The 20,723-nt window shown below is 33.1% G+C and overlaps 8 protein-coding genes across 8 annotated transcripts; all 8 read right to left on the bottom strand.

The window, feature by feature from the left end:
• On the bottom strand, positions 499 to 1,207 carry LOC109133004 (MATH domain and coiled-coil domain-containing protein At2g42465-like). The gene has a single exon (XM_019245534.1). The coding sequence runs from the start codon at positions 857 to 859 to the stop codon at positions 539 to 541; it is 321 nt and encodes a 106-aa protein (XP_019101079.1). The 5' UTR covers positions 860 to 1,207; the 3' UTR covers positions 499 to 538.
• On the bottom strand, positions 896 to 1,912 carry LOC104785124 (MATH domain and coiled-coil domain-containing protein At2g42475-like). Its single transcript, XM_010510267.2, has 5 exons — positions 1,888 to 1,912; positions 1,633 to 1,738; positions 1,360 to 1,526; positions 1,020 to 1,213; positions 896 to 943 (listed from the first exon to the last, which is right to left on the bottom strand). Exons 1-5 carry the CDS (start codon positions 1,910 to 1,912, stop codon positions 896 to 898), a joined length of 540 nt encoding a protein of 179 aa, XP_010508569.1.
• LOC104788815 (MATH domain and coiled-coil domain-containing protein At2g42470-like) lies at positions 3,298 to 4,522 on the bottom strand. Its single transcript, XM_019245174.1, has 4 exons — positions 4,419 to 4,522; positions 4,153 to 4,331; positions 3,786 to 4,011; positions 3,298 to 3,706 (listed from the first exon to the last, which is right to left on the bottom strand). The coding sequence occupies exons 1-4, from the start codon at positions 4,520 to 4,522 to the stop codon at positions 3,298 to 3,300; spliced, it is 918 nt and encodes a 305-aa protein (XP_019100719.1).
• LOC104785123 (MATH domain and coiled-coil domain-containing protein At2g42460-like) lies at positions 5,540 to 6,896 on the bottom strand. Its single transcript, XM_010510266.2, has 4 exons — positions 6,729 to 6,896; positions 6,446 to 6,606; positions 6,120 to 6,325; positions 5,540 to 6,029 (listed from the first exon to the last, which is right to left on the bottom strand). Exons 1-4 carry the CDS (start codon positions 6,833 to 6,835, stop codon positions 5,580 to 5,582), a joined length of 924 nt encoding a protein of 307 aa, XP_010508568.1. The 5' UTR covers positions 6,836 to 6,896; the 3' UTR covers positions 5,540 to 5,579.
• LOC104788814 (MATH domain and coiled-coil domain-containing protein At2g42465-like) lies at positions 7,995 to 9,622 on the bottom strand. Its single transcript, XM_010514595.1, has 4 exons — positions 9,444 to 9,622; positions 9,166 to 9,326; positions 8,788 to 9,047; positions 7,995 to 8,717 (listed from the first exon to the last, which is right to left on the bottom strand). The coding sequence occupies exons 1-4, from the start codon at positions 9,545 to 9,547 to the stop codon at positions 7,995 to 7,997; spliced, it is 1,248 nt and encodes a 415-aa protein (XP_010512897.1). The 5' UTR covers positions 9,548 to 9,622.
• On the bottom strand, positions 12,293 to 14,395 carry LOC104785122 (MATH domain and coiled-coil domain-containing protein At2g42475-like). Its single transcript, XM_010510265.2, has 4 exons — positions 14,289 to 14,395; positions 13,988 to 14,148; positions 13,687 to 13,892; positions 12,293 to 13,597 (listed from the first exon to the last, which is right to left on the bottom strand). The coding sequence occupies exons 1-4, from the start codon at positions 14,393 to 14,395 to the stop codon at positions 12,521 to 12,523; spliced, it is 1,551 nt and encodes a 516-aa protein (XP_010508567.1). The 3' UTR covers positions 12,293 to 12,520.
• Positions 15,112 to 16,533, bottom strand: LOC109132969 (MATH domain and coiled-coil domain-containing protein At2g42475-like). The gene has a single exon (XM_019245480.1). It carries the CDS (start codon positions 16,094 to 16,096, stop codon positions 15,263 to 15,265), a length of 834 nt encoding a protein of 277 aa, XP_019101025.1. The 5' UTR covers positions 16,097 to 16,533; the 3' UTR covers positions 15,112 to 15,262.
• LOC104785121 (MATH domain and coiled-coil domain-containing protein At2g42480-like) lies at positions 16,110 to 17,487 on the bottom strand. Its single transcript, XM_019245173.1, has 5 exons — positions 17,329 to 17,487; positions 17,043 to 17,200; positions 16,539 to 16,741; positions 16,201 to 16,399; positions 16,110 to 16,114 (listed from the first exon to the last, which is right to left on the bottom strand). The coding sequence occupies exons 1-5, from the start codon at positions 17,427 to 17,429 to the stop codon at positions 16,110 to 16,112; spliced, it is 666 nt and encodes a 221-aa protein (XP_019100718.1). The 5' UTR covers positions 17,430 to 17,487.

Raw genomic sequence — 20,723 nt, 5'->3', positions numbered from 1 at the left:
AGATTTTGAATTAGAATTAAGGGAGATTACATTTACATTTACACACACATATATATTACAATGAATGGGTTAAATAAAGGGAAATGAATTGAAAAGAAATAAATAAAAGAGAAACACAATTTCTTATATTAAAAGTCTTATATTTTTCTAAAAGCTTTTTCTAAATTAATAAGATTTTTATTTTATTTTTCCTTTGCTACTTAATTATTGCCTTCTCTCATAATGATGAACATAAAGATTTATTCTAAAGATAATCCTGGAAGTCGGTCAATAATTAGATAATGAATTTGTCTTTCTAGGTTTTAGTAAAAACCAGAGATAATATCCAACAAAATAGAGTTCTCTGATTTTTCTAGAGGAGAAAGAATATAACGAAACTTAATCATAGAGAAAAACTTAATCATAGAGAAAAGACTAATGAAATAAGGAGCCCCAAAAAATATAACAAAGAGCCTCATAATTATAACAAATTAATGACTAACTTATGAGTGTTTACTAACCAAAAAGATAAAATAAAGGGAAAAACTTGATTTTCACATCAAAGAATGTCGTCAAGCGACAAAAGTCTAGCATTATCAACAGCAGATTTAGCCTTCTCACTTTTCAGTTCAACTTTGAGATCCGACAAAGTCAGCTCCAGATTCTTGATGCGTTCCTCCACTTCTTCAACCTGACAACCACCAGCAAATGCATTCTTCCTCTTTAAAGAAACCTCCTCAAGCTTTGTCTTTAACCAATCTAGCTTGAATCCCGCTTCCGTTAGCTCGCTCAACTCGTTTTGAGCGTCTTCTAGCTCAGTCTTAGAAAGGCCCTGTGGAGGCTTGCGCAGTTTCTGGATAAGGCCGAGGAGGACAATCATGTATGCTCTTCAACGCTGGGCTTTTTGGTTTGAAATCTACTGCAATGTCCGGGTGCTTTTCGAAATCTTGCTCACTGTTTGAACCTGCCAACGAGAAAGGTATACATATAGATCATATACTTAAACAACAAGAAATCGTGAAGCTTCTTAATTAGCATACCTGAGTTAATGGAACCTCGAACGTTTCGACTTCAGACATCTCCCTCCCAGTTAAATATGCTACTTCAACTACTTTTACTTCTACTTTGACAATCAGTTTGTCGTTTTCCAGACCTCCCATTCCTTTAAGCATGCTAAGAGGAAGTATGCCAACACCCTCGGCTGGCTTATGACCGCTGAACAAGGTTGATGTGTCTGTAAGACAAAAACAAAATATATATTTAACTTATCGTCTTCATAAATGAGATATGATGTCCAACCAAAAAAAAGAGAGATATGATGTTACTTTTCTCATAAATATCCTAACTTCATATGGAAGATATGATCATTTAATTTATTACCAATTGTTTTGTAGACAACTTTTCCGAATTGGTTTAAAATAATGAAGCGAAAATTAGCTCTCCTTTTCCATCCATAATAGATGCTCGATGAATAAGGATTCTCAACGGCCAAACACAGCCACACGCTATTGTCATATTTGTTTTTTTGGGGATAAACTTCAACATACCTGAGAAGATAAGAAAAAGAAAAGCAAAGAGTAGGGGACCCTTTTCAGTGCTAAATGATCAAATAGAAATTTCTGTATCGCCTAAACATTGATTCTACTCGCTTACCATTCGCATTGACCGCTTAAGAACGTAGGAGACCTAATCGAAGCTTTCCTATGGGAGAAGTTATCTATCATAAACGTGTAACTCGTTTCCAACTGTTCACCCAAATCTGTTCAAAACGCTTTAATTTTTAGCCTCTTGGATTTTCTTTGAGGAACAAATTCACAAACATAATTCTCATAAACTTGTAACTTGTTTGGTACGTGCTCTCAGAGGATAAAAAGCAAACAAAAGAAGTCAGGAGAAACTATTACATACCTGAGACACTCATCTCATTCCCCATATCTTATGAAAACGCTTTCTTAATTAGGCTTCGTTTGTCAAGCAAAAGACAAATTCTTGCAGTGAATTTTTGTAACAAGAATTCTGTGAGCTGTACTCAGCTAAAACCCTATTTATATACACCGGCAATTATGGGCCTAAACCTACAATATTTCACATAATAAAATTGCTGGATAAAATCGGGAGAATTAATTAGTGAACTTTTGTACGTAATTCAGTATATTTTTATATTAGGATAATTACATGTATTATTTGGGATAACTTTATATCATTTATGATAAGGTCTAGCTAGTGTATACCTATTTTCTATTGGGTATGAGCTTATCTCCTATTGTGTAAAACGTTGTGAACTTTTCTTGATAAAGGCAAGATTGTTTCCATATCAGTTTTAAAATTAGAAGAGAAGCGTCGTAATATGTAAAAGTATATGTCAAGTCAAACTACCTTTTACAAATTGGTTTTAGTTAGAAATGATGTGCATGCATGATCTAGTATAATATATTAGCGTAAGTAAAATTTGTTGTTGATTCTATAGTGGGATTCGGTTCCAGCCATCTCCTAAAAAAAGCAAGGTGTTATAAAGTTAGAAAAGACGTAGCGTAGTAGATAAAAGACATGACCAACCCTCACGATTATATAAATGTATGTTTAGCTGTAAAAAAAAATAGATTGTATATATTAACCAATCAAAACATAATATTATGTAGTTTAAAGTTTAAACTATGTAGTGAAAGACTATTTTTTGTGAATGGATGTCCATCTTGAACAAACATCTCAGATGTGACCGCCTGAAGAAGAAGAAACACAGTGCCGTGCCCAGATTTATCGGGGCTTAAGGCAAGCTTAAAAAATTGGAGGTCATTTTAATATTTTTAAAATTTAATCAAATATTAAAAATTCAAAATTAGAATTAAATAAATATTTCAAATTCAAAATTATAAAAATTATTTGTAAAAAAAAATATAATAATCTAAAAAAACTAAGACATAATCGTTTTTCCTTCTGTTTCAGTAAATTCTTTACCAACTTCTCGTAATCTTTTTTCTTTCCGTTTCACAAGCTTACTCGATTCCTTCATAATTTAAGGGTATTGTTTTCTTTTTGTATACTTTAAAAGTTATCTATATATATATATATTCAAAAAAGTCTTACATGGGTTGTTTAGGTAATAATAAGACTCCTAAAACCATAATGATACACCATAATTTTCAAAATTAAGTTAAAAAAAAAAACTATATATTTTGGGGCCTGAGGCAAATGCCTTTTTTCTTATCCATAGGCACGCCCTGAAGAAACATATGCATGTCTGAAGGAAAAGTGACGATGTCTAAACAAATGATGAGACAACGAACAAAGGCAATGCCAAATCCCAGAGATATTTGTGGATCAAATTTGATAATTACGACTTCCAACAATGTCGTCAAACGACAAAATCTTAGTAAATTTGGTCCTTTTCTCCTTGTTCAGTTCAACCTTGAGATCCGACAAAGTCAGCTCCATATTCTTGATGCGTGCCTCAAGTTCTTCCACACGGTAACTATTAGCAGTTGCATTCTTCCTCTCCAAGAAAACCTCGTCCAGCTTTGCCTCTAACCAATCCAGCTTAAAACCTGCTTCAGTTAACTCGCTCAACTCATCACGAGCTTTACTTAGCTCAGTCTCAGAGAAGCTTAGTGGAGGCTTGCACAGTGTCTCGATGAGGCTGAGAAGAAGATTCATGTACGCTGTCTTCACTCCTTTGTCCTTTGGTCTGAAATCATCTGCAAAGTCCATGTGATTTACGAAATCTTGCTCACTGAAGCCAACTGCCAACGAGAAAAGTGATATATAAATCAAAATCATATTTAACAACAAGATTTCACAAGCTCATAAACATACATACCTGAGTATAAAGAATCGGGAAACCATTAAAATCTAACATCTCCTTCCCAGTTAACTCTTCTTCATGAACATCTTCAACTACTTTTATTTCGACTTGAATGATCAGTTTGTCCTGACCCCAGCCTAAGAACTGACTCGAGGAGAAGCTTGGTTTCTTCTTCTCAAAATACCCTTCTTCTTGAAGCTTGGCAACAGGCAACACTTTGGGATAACCCCAGCCTGGGACCACATCACAGAACAAGTCGCATGCTTCTGTAAGACAAAAACAAAAATAGATTTCTCAACCTTTCTTCTTCGGTGGTTGAAGATAAGTTAATGCACACACACAGAAAAAAAAAGAGAAGAAGATAAGTTAATAACCAGTTGTTCTTTTGAGCTCTCTGAGCGATTGATTCAGCACAGTGAATGAATAGGTAGCTCTCTTTTTCCATCCATTTCGTAACGATTCATGATTTGCCACGTAAAGATACACAGACAAGTAAAGATACACAGACAAGTAATCTTCAATAGGGCATCCCTTTGGGTGAACTCTAACGAACCTGATAAAGAAATATACAAAGTTATTGTTGAATCTAGTAAACGAATGTTTAAGAAAACTAAAAGAAGTGATTCTTTCTCGTTTTTACCATTCGCATCCGCCGCTTATAAATATAGGAGACGACATTGCAGCTTTCTTCTCTGAGAAGTTATCTATCTCAAACCTGAAACTTGTCTTCTCATGATTCTCCATATCTCTTAACGGGGTTTATAACTTAAAGACTAACTCTCTGGCAAAATTTTGTTTTTGACATCTTAACAGTTAACACGTTGACATGAACCCTTCTCCTCTATTTATAGAAGAACGGAGAACAAAACCAAACTTAATCAATGAAACCTGAAAATAAAATTGAAAAAATTAAAAAATCAAAATTTAAGCAATTATTGACCAAATCTAATTATTCCTCTGTAATAATGTAACAACAGTTCTGAAGCAATTTAATTAATTATATTTGTTTTTTTATAAATTAATAGTATATGATAATGCCAGACTACGTAGGGCAGCAATTTTTGCCTTTGAAAAATCCCATGTTGGTATCTTCCTGTACAAGTCAAAAACCCCTTTTTTTTAGGGCTTGGTTGAGAAACAGAGGATGTTCTCTGTTTTGCTACAGAGGAGGGTAAAAAACACAAATTCACAACGTTTAAAGAAACAAAGGGACCGGAAAATTTAAACTTATAACTGATCATGCTTTTTGCCATATAACACCTTTTGTTGCAAGGAAACTCTGTTTTAGTTTCGTAATGAAACGACCAACATAGTAATGCCAAATTCCAAAGATATTTATGATTACTAATTTGAACTTAAATGTTTATATCAGTAATCTGTAATGTGTTTTCATATCTGTGTGATGAGTAGTTTAGCACTATGCAACAAAGGCGTTGCAAAGTTAGCATTTCTGAAGTGGTTTCTACAAAATACAATGATTTTGTTACTTCTGTTGAGCCGAGATCTTGTTCTCCTGTATTTACCTCATTCATATTAATCGACATACAGGGTATTCTGCAGCTTCAGCTCGTTTCTCTATTTCATCATAATTATAACATTTTAGTATTATTATTCGGATTCATGAGACTGAGATTCTAGAAAAAACATAATCAAACACTTGTGACTCAAGGCACCTTAGGAAAACACATTAACACATGAACTCAAATTTATTTAAAAGAAAAACTTAAAAAAAGGAGAATGTGAAGAAAGAAACGATGAACATATATTATTGTCTTCCAGTCTGTTTTTTCTTTTCTTAATCCTATCTCCTCCGTCGAATCAGATTACTCTGAGTTGTCGTAAAGGAAACATCATCGTTCAACGAGAGAAAATTAGGTTCAGTATGAGACTTGGCTTTCTCCTTGTCAAGTTCAAGTTCAAGATTCGACACCATCGACTCAAGATTCTTAACCTTTTGCTCGAGTTCTTGGACCCGAGCCGCATCAGCATCAAGTTTTTTCTTCCTCTCCGAAGAAACCTCATCAAGCTTTGACTTCAACCAGTCCACCTTAAAGCCCACTCCCATTAGATCAATTAACTTGCTGTAAGCCTTAACTAGTTCAGTCTCTGTGAAGCTGTCTGGAGGCTGGTTTACTGTCTTGATTAGGCCGAGGAGATTCTTCATGTATGCTGTCCTCACCGCTTTGGCTTTTGGTTTGAAATCTACCGCAAAATTTGGATACTTTGCGAAAATCTGGCTCACTGAAGTAACCTGCCAACAACAACAAAAATATGTAATTATGTTAACCAAATCCAAACTTTGGCTGCATCTACTAAAATACCTGGGGGATTCTTAACTTACTTGAGAAGAAAGAACATTGAAACCTCTGAAATCGACCATCTCCTTCCTAGTTCCATCTCCTTGATGAACAACTTCAGTAACTCTAGTGTATACTTCAATGATTAGTGTGTTGTTCTCCAACAACTCTTTATCCTGTAACTTGTTAAGAGGTAATGCTGCTCGAAAACCCCAGCCAAGTATCTCAGAGTCAAAAAAGCCACATCGTTCTGTAAAACAATCGAAAGATAAAATAATTCTTAATCTTTGTTTTTCCTCTTTATCATTGAGATATATTTATATAGGTCCTGCTTCTTAACAATTCAGACTTGGAAAATAAGTTATCTTACCTGATGTTCTGTGGACCTCTTTGCCTGATTGATTCAACATAATGAAGTGCAAACTGGCTCGCCTTTCCCATCCAGGTTGCAATGACTTAGGGTTCGCAACGCACAGATACAAAGACAAGTAATCTTCAAATCCATCTCCCTTGGGACGAACTAGAACATACCTAAGAGAAAGAAAAAAAAACCTGATTAAACCCTACTTAGGGATACGTACAAGTTTAATTAGTTGTAGAATCTAGACAATTGGGTTTAAGAAAGCTATTGAGTTAGTTCTTCTAGGTTTTACCATTCGCAGCCTCCGCTTGAGAACACAGTAGACTCTATTGGAAATTTCCTTACGGAGAAGTTGTCTATCTCCCATGTAAAAGTCTTCTGCAACTCCGTCTCATTCATCTCAAAAGATCTTTAAGGCTTGGTTCTTCCAGCTGTGAGGGATTAGAGAGTAGAGACTTGTTTGATTCTTGATATAGGACGGACATTCATACGTCAATCACGTTTTTATATATATCAGAAGCCAAAGAAAAAACACTTTTGTAATTCCAATTTCCTATTTTGAAAAGGGAATTAACCAAAATCTAAAAGGGCGTATTCAGCCCAATATTGTCAATTATTTGATTTTAATGATTTTTTTTTAATATGATTTAAGTAAGTTCTTATGATTTAATTGTAAAATCTATCTAAATCCCAATTAAAACCATAAGATTAGATTATTGTATTTTTAAATCTCTAAAATCTCATATATATTAATAGGGAAGCATTTTGGCTGATGTGTCAGTATTATAGAATTCTAAAGCCAATTTGAGTTTTAATTATTACCTTCCACATTATTTACATTAATTTGCCATCAAGATGATTCAATTCCCAACAATTTATATTAAATTGTGCAAATCACAAAAGCAATTTAATATTAATAACATCTTCATCAGTAAGATTAATATATATAACAAAAAATTAATATATACATGATACAATTGGTTATCGTTATCACACATATTTTTTTATTATCCAAACCATTACATTAGTAATTCAATATTTTATATTTAAATATATTTATTTTGACAAATATTAAAAAAGTATTTGGACTTTTTAGTTGATCAAATAATGAAGACTTTTTTTAAAAGGACATGATAGATTTTCACTTAAATAATTTTAAAATATTATCATTAAGATAATCAATTATAAAAATAACAAAAAAATAAATAATAATTAATTCCGTAAAGCGCATGTCTACTACCTAGTTTATTAGAAGTAAAGTAGTTCAATGAGTGTTTGCCCAAAAAAAAAAGAGTAGTTCAATGAGTGTTTTTTTTTTTCCAGTAACCGTGAATATTTTTAAGTATTTCTTCAAATCACTAATTCAATAATATTAAAATTTTGAATCTTTTTTAAGTATATGATTTGAATAACATATGATTTATTTTCAATACTTGATTTCAAGAGGCCAATGCAGAATATGGTTAAACACGATCTATGTCTAAACAGAGTAATATAAGTTTATATACTAAGTTTTATTTATTTTCTATGAAGAGCAAAACAGAGAATGTAATATCTTTCAGTTTATTCTTTTATAAACATTTGTCTTCTGCTGAATTCCTAGACAGTTAGTATTTGAAAATAAATCATCATCATCATCTTCCCACGACAAAACATTATCACCAGCTGGACTTCCTCTCTTCTGATTAAATTCAACTTTAAGATTAGACAAAGTCTCTTCCAATGACAAAACTTTAGCAGCAGCACTACTAGATTTGGCTTTCTCCTTGTCCAGTTCAACTTTGAGATCAGAATACGTCTCCTTCAACAACAAAAATTTATCAGTAGCAGTAGCAGTTTTTGCCTTCTCCTTACCGAGTTCAATTTTGAGATCAGACAATGTATCCTGCAATAACAAAATTGTAGCAGCATCACTAGTAGATTTGGCCTTCTCCATGTCCAGTTCAGCTTTGAGATCTAACACAGTTAGCTCAAGATTCTTGACGTGTTCCTCAAGCTGTTGAATCCTACACCCATCAGGATTTGCTTTCTTCCACTCCACGGAAAACTCCTCAAGTTTTGTCTTCAACCACTCCACCTTGAAACCTACTTCCGTCAGCTCGGTCAATTCGCTATGAACATTGGTTAGCTCAGTCTCTGAGATACTCTGTGGCGGCTTTCCCATTGTCTCCATAACCCTAAGAAGGACGTTCATGTATTCTGTCTTTACTACTTGGTTCTTTGATCTGATATCTACTGCTATATCTGGATGCTCCTCAAAAACCTGCCTCACTGAAGTAACCTGCCAAAACTTAAAAGTTTGAATCGTGTGTGGTTTTCGATTAATCAGAAAGAAAAAAGAAGCAACTTACCTGAGAAGAAAGAACTTGAAAACCATTAACATCAACAGTGTCCTTCTCAGACTTATCTGGATACTCTAAGCAGCTTTGTAAGAGCTTATTAGTGAATGAAGCTGGAAACATATGGTATCCTTCAACAACCTCAACAACTTTAATATAGATTTCAATTTTGAATATGTCATTGTCCAAATAGATTTTGTCTACAAGCTTTTTTCGAGGCAACGTCTGTGGAAACCCCCAGCTTAGTGAGTCAGCGCAAAACCATTGATCACCTATTTCCGTTAAAATACAAAAAGGTAAATCTTAAGGCTTCAATCAGCTTTGATATGATGTGTTTGGTTGATTTCTCTTAAAAGACAGACACAAAGAGAGAAGATAAGGTTAAACTACCAGGTGTTTTATGGAGTTCTCTGCCTGATTGATTCAGCAAAACAAAGTAAAAATTAGCTTTCCTTTTCCAGTTAATTCCAAGTGATTTAGGATCATCAGGGGACAGGAACAGAGACAAGTAATTATCATCACCACTGCCCTTGGGATAAACTTTTATAATCCTATAAGAAAAAAAAAAACACAATAAGATTCAAGATTAACCTTCTTCATAAGTGCTTAGCGATCTTTAAGAAAAACATAATGAAATTGAGAAAGCTCAAGAGTGTGACTCTCTTTACCAATCGCAACCACCGCTTGGGAACGGAGGAGAGTTTATTGGAGAACTCTTTTGGGAGAAATTGGTTACCGTCAAAGTTAAAGCCTTGCGGAACTGCGTCCCCATCTGTTAGTTTTTTAGGGTTTTGGTACTTCTTCGAGGGAGGAGGAAACGCTTTTGAGATGTATTTGTTTGATCCTTGAATCGTAAGGCGAAGATATCTAAGCACATATGAATATAAAATCTGATTAGTGTGACAAATGGAGACCTTAATAAAATAAACAAAGATAATCCTTATTATCTACTAAAATTAAAAAAAAAAATTTGAATACATTATTTGAACTTAATAGGAAATTTGAAATCTATACTAAGTTTTTTAAGTCTTTAAAATGTACCTTATGTATTGCATTAAATGACTATTTTATTCTCAATTACAAATTAATTAAAAACAAATACAATATAATTAAATATAATTAAATTAATTCATAAGAAAAAAAATATTTTTAAAAACATTATCCAAACTAGATAATCGGAATTTGCTAAATTGGTTTTATAAAATGATGAACTGATTTATTATATATAATATTAATCAATAATTAAAAAATTAAATTCAGATAAAATAAATAAATATGCCATTAATTAAAAGTTAAAAAAGAAACACATAATAATTAAATTAATTTATGTTAGAAAATTATTTTTAAAAATTACTGTTTGTAAATTAGATATTGGAAAAATTTACATAATTATAAAGTAGTTTATTATGGATAATATTAATCAATAACAAATTAAAATTCAGATAAAGAAATAAAAATGTGATTTTATAAAACATAAACAATACAAAAAAGGACAAAATCACAGTTATATTATCCTCTTCTCGTCGCCGGCTCTCACCTTTGTGCCCTCTCCGTCATCGACTACGTTTTCCACCGTGGTTAGTTTCATCTCATGGTTTTGTATTTAAAGAAGGTGATAAAGCATGTCTAAGTTTTAATTGGGGTTGTGTTCTAAATCTGGGTTTCAGTTGAGATTTAAGAAAATTACTAAGTTTAATAAAATAATAAAAGATTGTGAGCTTTTAGAAAATAAATCAACAGTTCAAAAAAATTGACTACATAACATATCAATTAATAAAAAAATACATCAACTTTTTTAATAGAAGTCAACAAAGAAAAAACCTAAATCAGTAGGAATAAAATATAAGTCGATAGTTCAAAAAGTCAATCATATTAATAAGTCAACTTAAAATGAAATAAGTCTACTAAGAGCAAACAAATCGACGGGAAAAAAATATAAGTCAACAAACAAAACAAATAAGTCAACATCATCAAAAGTCGACAATGTAAAAAAACAATCAAACAAAAAAAAGTCTTGGAAAAATAAATAAGTCGACAAAAATAAACTTAAGTCAACCCTTCAAAATATCGACCTTATTAATAAATCAACGTAGAAAGTCAATAATAAATAAACAAATCAACAGAAACCAAATATAAATCGATGAACAAAAAATAAATCAACTGTTAAAAAAACCGACTATAAATCCACTAGCCATAAAATAAGTCAACTGTTTTAACACAAGTCGATGACGAAGATAATTAAGTCAACAGAAGTCAAAAACAAAACGATTGTTCAAAAAGTCGACATTATAAATAAATCAACATTGATTAAAATAAATCTAAAATATTGATATATATATGATAAATTGAATAATCTTGAATTATTTATTTTTAAATAAATTTAAATCTAAATAATATCAACAAAAATATTTAAATTCTTTTTGATTCAAAATTTTAAGATCAAAAATTTATTCATGTAATCATTATTTAAAATACAACAAATATGTTTTCATTATAATTTTTACTTATTAAATAATTTATTCTGAATTTAACAATTTTTAAAAGTAATATTTTTGTCAAGTGAATTATTTTTAAATATAAATTAAGTTTTTATTATTTTTCTTTAATTGTTAAAATTGTTTAATAATAAGGGTATTTCTGTCTATTTTCATTTCAAAATGTATAGTTTTCAAATAACTATAAGATTAAGTGTAATTTTCACATTTCTTTTAAACTTTAATCTAACTAGATTTACAGTCCATGCCATTACAAAATCTTTCAAGATTCTTCTGTTTTAGTAGATGATAGATAATTTTGTAATATTGACAATATCTTATTTGGATAAAAAAAATCTGATGTACATATTGCCATTGATCCACTTAAATTTTTGATGATTTTGTGTAGTTTCGTAAAAACCGAAAGTAAAAGCAAATAAATAAGTAATCTAATTAAGTAATCTAATTATTATTAAGTAATTAATAATACAAAAAAACTTCAACGTAAATCATGGTGGAAAGTTATGTTTGTAACTGACATATCCTTCATTATCGATACAAAAAAAAAAAAAAGCAAGAACACAAAATATATCACTCATAGATTCGCAACAAACTAATCTAAAATCCTGATTGACCTCTAAACAAAATTCGGAGATAAGTGATCATAAGCAGTTACTCCCTTGGGATAAACCATAAGGAGCCTAAAAATAATACACAAGTGTAAAGAACAAGTTATATGTTGAATCTAGACGGATGAGTTGGTATGGTATGGGAGCTTCTTTCTTTAAAAGAATATCAATCTCAAAAATGAAAGTATGGTGAGCTTTGCAAGAATTGCAGTACCGGCGCTGATGCGGTGCCAACGGTGCTTTTGCACTGGGTTTCATTTTTTTTAAAAAAAAATTATAAGGTTTTGAGCCCTCAATGTTCAATATTTTGATAAAAATGATCATAAAAATTTATGAAATCTACAACTAACACCTCAAAAAGATAAAAAAAAAAAAAATTTTTACACAAGGTGCAACAAAAACTTGAGCCGGCCCTGAAGAATTGGTTTGTTGGTTGGAATCGGATCAGGACACTTAAACCCAAAACAAGATCGAACCAAAAATTATAGTCAAAAAGTGAGAGATCAGCCAAAACTGGCAAGAGAGATAAAACAGAGAATGAAACCATCAAACATAACTAGGCCTTTTGACTAAAGAGAGAATGATGAATTAACTAGAACTCTTAAAGCAAAATTAAAACGAAACAAAGGAAACGATAGTAGTCTAATCACTTGATCCAAACTCGTTCACCAACAAAAAATCATCATCACAAAATTTGGCCTTTTCCTTGTCCACTTCAACTTTGAGATCCAACACCATCAGCTCAAGGTTCTTGACGCATTCCTCAAGTTGTTGGACCCGAGACGTATAAGCATCATCTGTTTTCTTCCTCGCCAAATAAGTATGTTCAAGCTTTGACTTCACGTCCACTTTATGGTTCAATTCCATCAGCTCACGATTCTTGATGCGTTCCTTGAGTTGTGTGACTACTGACTCAATAGCATCATCTGTTTTTTTCCTTTCCAAGGAAACCTCATCAAGCTTTGACTTCAAGTCCTGTTTGAAGTCTAATTGCATCAGCTCAATATTCTTGACACGTTCCGCAAGTTGTTTGACTACTGACCCATTAGCATCATCTGACTTTTTCCTTTCCAAGGAAACCTCCTCAAGCTTTGTAGTCAAACCTTCCAGCTTAACATCTAATTCCATAAGCTCAAGATTCTTGACACGTTCCTCGGTTAGTATGACCCGAGACTTATTAGCATAATATGATTCCTTTCTCTCCGAGGAAAGCTCCTGAAGATTTGACTTCAAACAGTCTAGCTTAGAGTCTATTCCCATCAGCTCAAAATCCTTAACACGTTCCTCAAGTTGTTGGACTCGAGACCTGTCAGCATCTTCTGCTTTTCCCCTCTCCAAGGAAACCTCCTCAAGCTTTGTCTGCAAATAGTCCAGCTTCAACTTCAATTCCATCAGCTCAGGATTCTTGACACGCTCCTCAAGTTGTTGGACATGAGACCCATCAGCATCTGCTTTCTCTTTCTCTTTCTCTCTTTTCAATGAAAGCTTATCAAGCTTTGTCTTTAACCAATCCAGCTTAAATCCGGCTTCTGTTAGCTTGCTCAAATCATTGTAAGCGTTTATTAGGTCAGCAACCGAGAGACTCTGTGGAGGCTTGTTTAGTTTCTCCATGAGGCTTAGGAGGACATTCATGTATGCCGTTCTCACCAATTGGCTCTTGGGTTTGAAATCTACTGCTATGTCTGGGTGCTCTGCAAACATCCAACTCACTGAGCTAACCTATACCAACGACAAAAATGTAATCAAGTTAAGCATGCAGTATACATGAGCGCCAATCATCCAAAAAAAAGATATTGGAAACTCCTTACCTGAGTATAAGGAACCTGGAAACCATTGATATCTAACATCTCTGTCCCACTTGTGTTTCCTTTATGAACAACTTCAACTACTTGTAGCTCCACTTTAATGATCAGTTTGTCATTCTCTAAAAACTCTTCTTCTTTAAGCTTGCTAACAGGCAATACTTTGGGATAACCCCATGCTGGGACCTCATTACAGAACAAGTCGCATGCTTCTAAAATACATTAATAAACAAACAGATATATATATCAACTTCTTTATTTTCCAGCAACAAATACATAAATATAGTTGAAGATAAGTTTAAAATACCAGATGTTCTTTTGAGCTCTTTTCCGGATTGATTCAACATAATGAATGCATGGTTAGCTCTCCTTTTCCAACCAGGTTGTAATGATTCAGGGTTTGCAACGTGCAGATACACAGACACATGATCTTTATTAAGGTATCTCTTCGGGTGAACTCTAACAAACCTAAAAAAAAGAAGAAAAAAAAAATACAAAGATTAAACCGCATCTTTACTGCTCCAGATCAAACTAATTAGATACCTTAATGAATATTTTTGTTGTTGATCTAGCTAGTGTAGTGAATATCTGATTCTTGTAGTTTTTACCATTCGCACCCGCCGCTTATGAATATAGGAGAAGAGATGACATCCGTCTTCTCCGAAAAGTTATCTATCTCAAACGTGAAACTCGTCTTCTGATGATTCTTCTCCATATCTCGTTGCTACTTGGAACCAAAAAGAAAAAGAAAAAAACCTTCTCACAAAAACTTGTTAAAAATAATTTCACACTAAACCTCTTTCTCTATCTAATATATATATAGATAGAGGAGACTTGATTAACTATAACAAAAACCGAATTTATCTTGGCCATAAAAATAAAAAAATAAAACAAACTTTATCAAACCCTATCTTAAAAGCAATACGGAATATTGAAGACATTGAAATATATCTTTTACTTTTTTATACTAAAAAAAATCAAAATCAACAAGAGAATTATATCAGGAGAGAATGACCAAAAACAGAGTAGACAAATCAGAAATAGAGAGAATGACCATAAAACAGAGTAGGAAGACATTGGAAGATACTAATAATAAGGCCTCTTCATGGGATCCAATTTAGGATTTCTTCAACGAGAGCAAATTATCGTTGCATGTTTGAACTCGCTTTTTTGTTTCTTCATTATTTTGTTAGCAGTGGTAAGTACCAAATTGTTGGTAACTTAATGGAATAAATCATATCATAATATATATGTGAGTAATTTACATGATCATTTTGTTCTTCTCCAATTTTTTTTTATCTTTTCTACCACTTTGGTGATATTTGATAAGGCCAAGTCCTATTGATTCAACATGAAACAACATATAAACTCAAATGAAAACGTCGAAAAGTATGACGCATGTAAAACAGAGAAAGAACCATTATCATAATTATTGCATGTAAAAACAGAGAGAAAGAACCATCATCATAATTCATAACCAAGTCTTTCCATTAAGAAGAAATCTATACTATTAGAAATTAAAAAATAATAATAATAAAATAAAACCAAAACTAAGAAAACTTGATCTCTACATCAAGCAACCTTAGTCGACCAACAAAAAATCATCGGCAGAGGATTTAGCCTTCTCATTGTCCAGTTCAACCTTGAGATCTGAAACCATCAGCTCAAGATTCTTCACCCTATCCTCTAGTTGTTGTTGGACCTTAGACACATCAGCCTCTGATTCCTTCTTCTCCAAGGAAACTTCCTCAAGCTTTGACTTCAAGCTGTCCAGCCTCAAGCCATTTTCCATCAGCTCAAGATTTTTCACCCTATCCTCTAGTTGTTGTTGGACCTTCTTCTTCTCCAAGGAAACTTCCTCAAGCTTTGACTTCAAACTATCCAGCCTCAAGCCATTTTCCATCAGCTCAAGATTCTTCACCCTATCCTCTAGTTGTTGTTGGACCTTAGACCCATCAGCCTCTGATTTCTTCTTCTCCAAAGAAACTTCCTCAAGCTTTGACTTCAATCTGTCTAGCCTCAAGCCATTTTCCATCAGCTCAAGATTCTTCACCCTGTCCTCTAGTAGATGGACCTTAGATCCATCAGCATCATACGAGTTCTTCCTCTCTTCGGAAATTTCCTCAAGCTTTGACTTCAAACTGTCCAGCCTCGAGCTATTCTCCATCAACTCAAGATTCCACACCCTATCCTCTAGTAGTTGGACCTTAGATCCATCAGCATCATATGAATTATTCCTCTCTAAGGTAATTTCCTCAAGCCTTGACTTCAAAATGTCCAGCCTCGAACCATTTTCCATCAGCTCAAGATTCTTGACTCGTTCCTCGAGTTTCTGGACCAGAGAAACATTAGCATCATATGAATTCTGCTTCTTCTCCAAGGAATTTTCCTTGAGCCTCAACTTGAAACAGTCCATCTTGTAGCGGGATTCAAACTGCTCAAGATTCTTGATGCGTTCCTCGAGGTGTTGAACCCGAGATACATCATCAGCATCTTTCTTAGTCACCAAGGGAACTTCACCAAGATCATCATCTGCTTTCTTACTCTCCGAGGAAAAGTCATTAAGCTTTGACTTCAACCAGTCATGCACCTTTACTTCCGCTACTAGCTCGCTAACCTTACTGCAAGCATTCCTCAGCGCATTTAGCACTTGTTTCTTTGGTTTGAATTCTTCTGCAACTTCTGGGTGCTCTGCGAATATCTTTCTCACTAATTCAACCTGCAAAGGGGAAACGTGTTTGTTACTCACAAAATGAATCTGTATCTATACGCAAAGACGCAAAAAAGCCCTAGAAAGTTAGGCAAGTGATATATTGATCAAAACTCAGAAACAGAGACGAAACCAATTTTAAACTTGCCTGAGAAGCATAATCTTGGGAACTGATATTATCCACCACAGTCTCCTTCTTCTTTGATACAGCTTTCACAACTTTGATGTAGACTTCAATGATGACTCTGTCCTCCTCCAACAACCCTTTTTCCCGTAACTTGCTTAGAGGCAAGGCCGTTGCGAAAACGCAGGATGGAGCCTTAGCGCCAAACGGATAGAGTGCAAGATCAGCTGTGAAAAGACAAAAAAAAAAAAGGTTTAGTCCTATCAAATTTCAAGTTCAAGAAGGCCTGAACAAAACAATTAACAACAGTCAGATCCAAAACAAGTCTACTAAAACCAAGGATAACAACCATAAAAGCTACATGAAGATTTCATGTTTGAAATATACTACCTTAATAACAGCTCTTAACTCATACATCAACTAGACTCTTGATATCTCCCTATATATACTAGACCGTTTGTATAAGTTCCGAACAGGAATGACAAAACATCAAAAAGAGAAAAGGAAAAAAAAGAAAAAAAGCATTACTCGATGATCTGTAGATCTCTTTGTCAGATTGATTCAGCAAAGAGAAGTAACAGTGAGCACTCCCTTTCCATTCACTTCCTAATGATTTAGAGTTTGCATTGTATAGGCGCAAGTAATCCTCACAGAGATTATTTCCCTTCGGATAAACGTAGAGAAACCTGTAAGAAGAATATAAGACAAAGATGAATTAAACCCTTTTTTAATTAAAACCTAGTGCTGCTACTTATAAATCGAATTCATCAAGTTTTCGAGAACACGTTATTAATGAATACAGAGAGAAGCTTACCATTCGCATCCGCCACTGATGAATGTCTGAGACGCTATTGCACCTTTCTTCTCCGAGAAGTTATCTATCTCAAACCTGAAACAGGGCTTTTGATTTTCCATAGCTGCCTGCCTTAAACGCTTTCGTCGATTTTTGTTTTTTGTTTTTTTACTTCGAGCAAAGACGAATTTCTCAGAAACTTTAATTTTTTACTTTCTCGCATAGAAGTCCCCTTTTTATAGAAAAATAAAAACCTTCTCAAAACCCTAGTGTAAAAAGGAAAACTGATATTTGAAAAAAAAAAAAAAAAAAAAAACTGATAATAAATAAGTGAAATTAAATCTATCCAAAACCAATACTTAATTACACCGAAAATAATAATTCCTAAAAATAAATAAATAGATAATCATTCCTCTCTTCGTAATATATTCTGACGTCAATATCTCTTCTTTAAGATTTTTAATTAAAAAAAAATAAAGCTACTAATATAATAATTTTTATATTAATACGAAAAAGGTTCTATGATTTTACTCCCTCTTTCCAGTTTCTTGTGGGTGAACTTTGAACAAGTGTTACCATCAAGTTCCCAATAATTTTTAGATTCATACTCATATGTATTGATCAAGAATGAACTTAAGAGCCACACATATTAATTCTATTAGTCCTATTACCTAAGCGCACTAACAAAGACAAATAAATTATTTAGTAGAATCTTGCATAACACTGTACCGGATTCACTAGAGGTCGAGCGCTTACCAGAGCTTGATCTAGAGCCACCAGTACTGGATTCATTAGATTCATAATCTAATAATTAATAAGTATGTGAGTTGAATAAGTAATAAGTGTGTGATATATGATAGTGAAGTATATGGTTGTGAGAAAATTGAATAAATGGAGGGTTGTAAAATAAAGTAGAGAGTTGAATAAATGGAGGGTTGTAAAATAAAGCTTAAGGAATATTCTATGTAATATTCCCTAAGACTTATACTATAAATACTAAGGCTTGGTGAAGAGTTTCACACAAGCTAGAGTGAGTGAGTTTGAGTGAGAGTCTTAAGAGTTCTTGTAATCCCTTTTAATGTTTCAATAATAAAGTTTATCCCCTTGTATAAAGATCTTCCTTATATCCTTACATAATCTTTGTCCTTAATATTTTCCTAAACACTTAGCATTGATCCTAAAAACCTCCTAAGTGGTTGTACCACTATGTGTGTGTAATTTTGGTATCAGAGCCATGGCAGTCTAAACTCTAGCTCTTCTCTTCCAGGAAGGTAATACACCATGACGTTGTCTTTTCGGAGATGAAGAGGTTCTTCTTCGGTGGTACTTTTATCTTCGGCAGCACTTTCTGCCACTGAATTCTTGTCGCAGACATCTTCAAAATTCTATATAAAAAAAGAAGTACAAATCAGCAAGAAGATTTATAATCATTAGTAGTCCACTTAATTATTATAGTAGGCATATTCTACCTCGATTTTGTTCTCTTTCTTCATGAAGAGTATATATATTAACTAATCTAAGACTTGAAAAACTAACCTTTGACCAAACAGTACTCATTTTGTACAGAACTTTTGACATTTTTGTCAATATTTCTATGTTATGTATAAGAATTGGATGCATTTTTCACTACAAGAAAACACGCCTTTTGCAAGGAAAAGTTGCGACGGAGGACAGCTCTCGCAAATGTGCGGTAGATTTGCGACGAAGGTACGAGAAAACAAAATACCTAGCAAATCCCTCGCAAAATTTGCGAGGAAGTAAGTCGTCGCAAATCCACTGCGCAATTGCGAGGCATTTACGACTAATTTGCAGGAGATGTCACATTCCTCGCAAATCACTCGCAAAATTGAGACGCATTTGCGAAAACAGAATCAATAGCAAATTTGCTACGGACATACGAGTGAATTGTCATAGTCATAGCAATGAATTGCAAAATTAGGAAATTACTTTTTTATAAATATTACAAAATTAATATAATTATTCTGAAATACATTTCAATGTTTTCATATATAAGATGAATTATTCTGAAATACATTAGTATTAATGATTAAAAAGTTGATAGAAAAGAGTATGATGAGACATTAAACCTTATAATATACTTGAAAGTTAATTTTACTAACTTTTCAAATTATTTTGATGGTTTTTATAAATTAAATATACATGGTTGCGACAAATTTGCGACTTATTTGCTAGAAAAATAGCAAATTAGTCGCAATTCCATCGCAAATTGCGTAAATCATAGCAATTCCCTCGCAAATTACAACTTCAAACCCTAAACCCTAAACCCTAAAGACTAATTACATTAATATTAATGATTAAAAAGATGAATTCAAGACTTATAATCAAAGATAGGACAGTGCAACACAAAATATTTGGAGAATTGGACAATTTTTTGGAATATTTGTCAAATATATGTCTCAATGTAATGAACATATAGGAAGATAGTTAGAAGATAGTTAATGATTAGAGGAAGATGCAAAATTCGACAATTTACGACAAATATTTGATGATAGAAAAGAGAATGATGAGCCTATTGGACCTTATAATATACTTGAAAGTTTATTTGACTAATTTTTTAAACCATTTTTGATGGTTTTTATAAATTAGATATTCAAGGTTTGCGACAAATTTGCGAGGGACTTGCTAGTTGTATAGCAAATTACTCGCAAATCCATCGTAAATTTCACCAGTCATAGCAAATCCCTCGCAATTTAAACCCTTGAACCTAAACCCTTAAGACTAATGACATTACTATTAATGATTAAAAAGATGAATCCAAGATTTATAATCAAAGATAGGGCACAAATGATAATTTCAAAACCCTAAATTACTCGCAAATTCATCGCAAATATCTCAGTCCATAGCAATTCCCTCGCAAAATCTAAAAATATTAATTACATATTTTAATACGTTTGCTAGGGATTTGCGAGGGACCCTAGCTAAAGTTGCGAGGGACTTGCGACGCAGAGTTTTTCTATATAAATGGAAAACCTAGTTTGAGCGAAGCTCAAACCCTTCGCAGCCGACAAACCCTAAGTCTCTTCTTCTTCTTCTTCCGATTTCTTTCTTCTCCGGTTGTTTTCTTCTCCGGTTTTCGACTCCTCCGCCTCTCCCTTATCCAAGTCTACTCCTCCTCACCTCCCTTATCCAAGTCTTCTCCGGTTTTCGACTCCTCCGCCTACTCCCTTATCAAAGGTTTTTGATTTTAGGGTTTTTATTAGGGTTCTTATTTGATTTTGATTTTCGATTTTAGGGTTCTTATTCAATTTTTGGGTTTCGATTTTAGGGTTTCAATTTTAGGGTTTTGATTTTAGGGTTTTGATTTTTTGATTCGATTTTGGTTTTAGTTTTAATTTTATTCGATTTTGGTTTTGATTTTTTGATTCGATTTGATTCGATTTTTTTTTTTTTTTTTT

Source organism: Camelina sativa, chromosome 5 (genome assembly GCF_000633955.1).
Source record: "Camelina sativa cultivar DH55 chromosome 5, Cs, whole genome shotgun sequence".
NCBI classification, from domain to species: Eukaryota; Viridiplantae; Streptophyta; class Magnoliopsida; order Brassicales; family Brassicaceae; genus Camelina; species Camelina sativa.
Note: the sequence above shows the minus strand (reverse complement) of the source record. Positions and strands in the feature narration are given on the sequence as shown.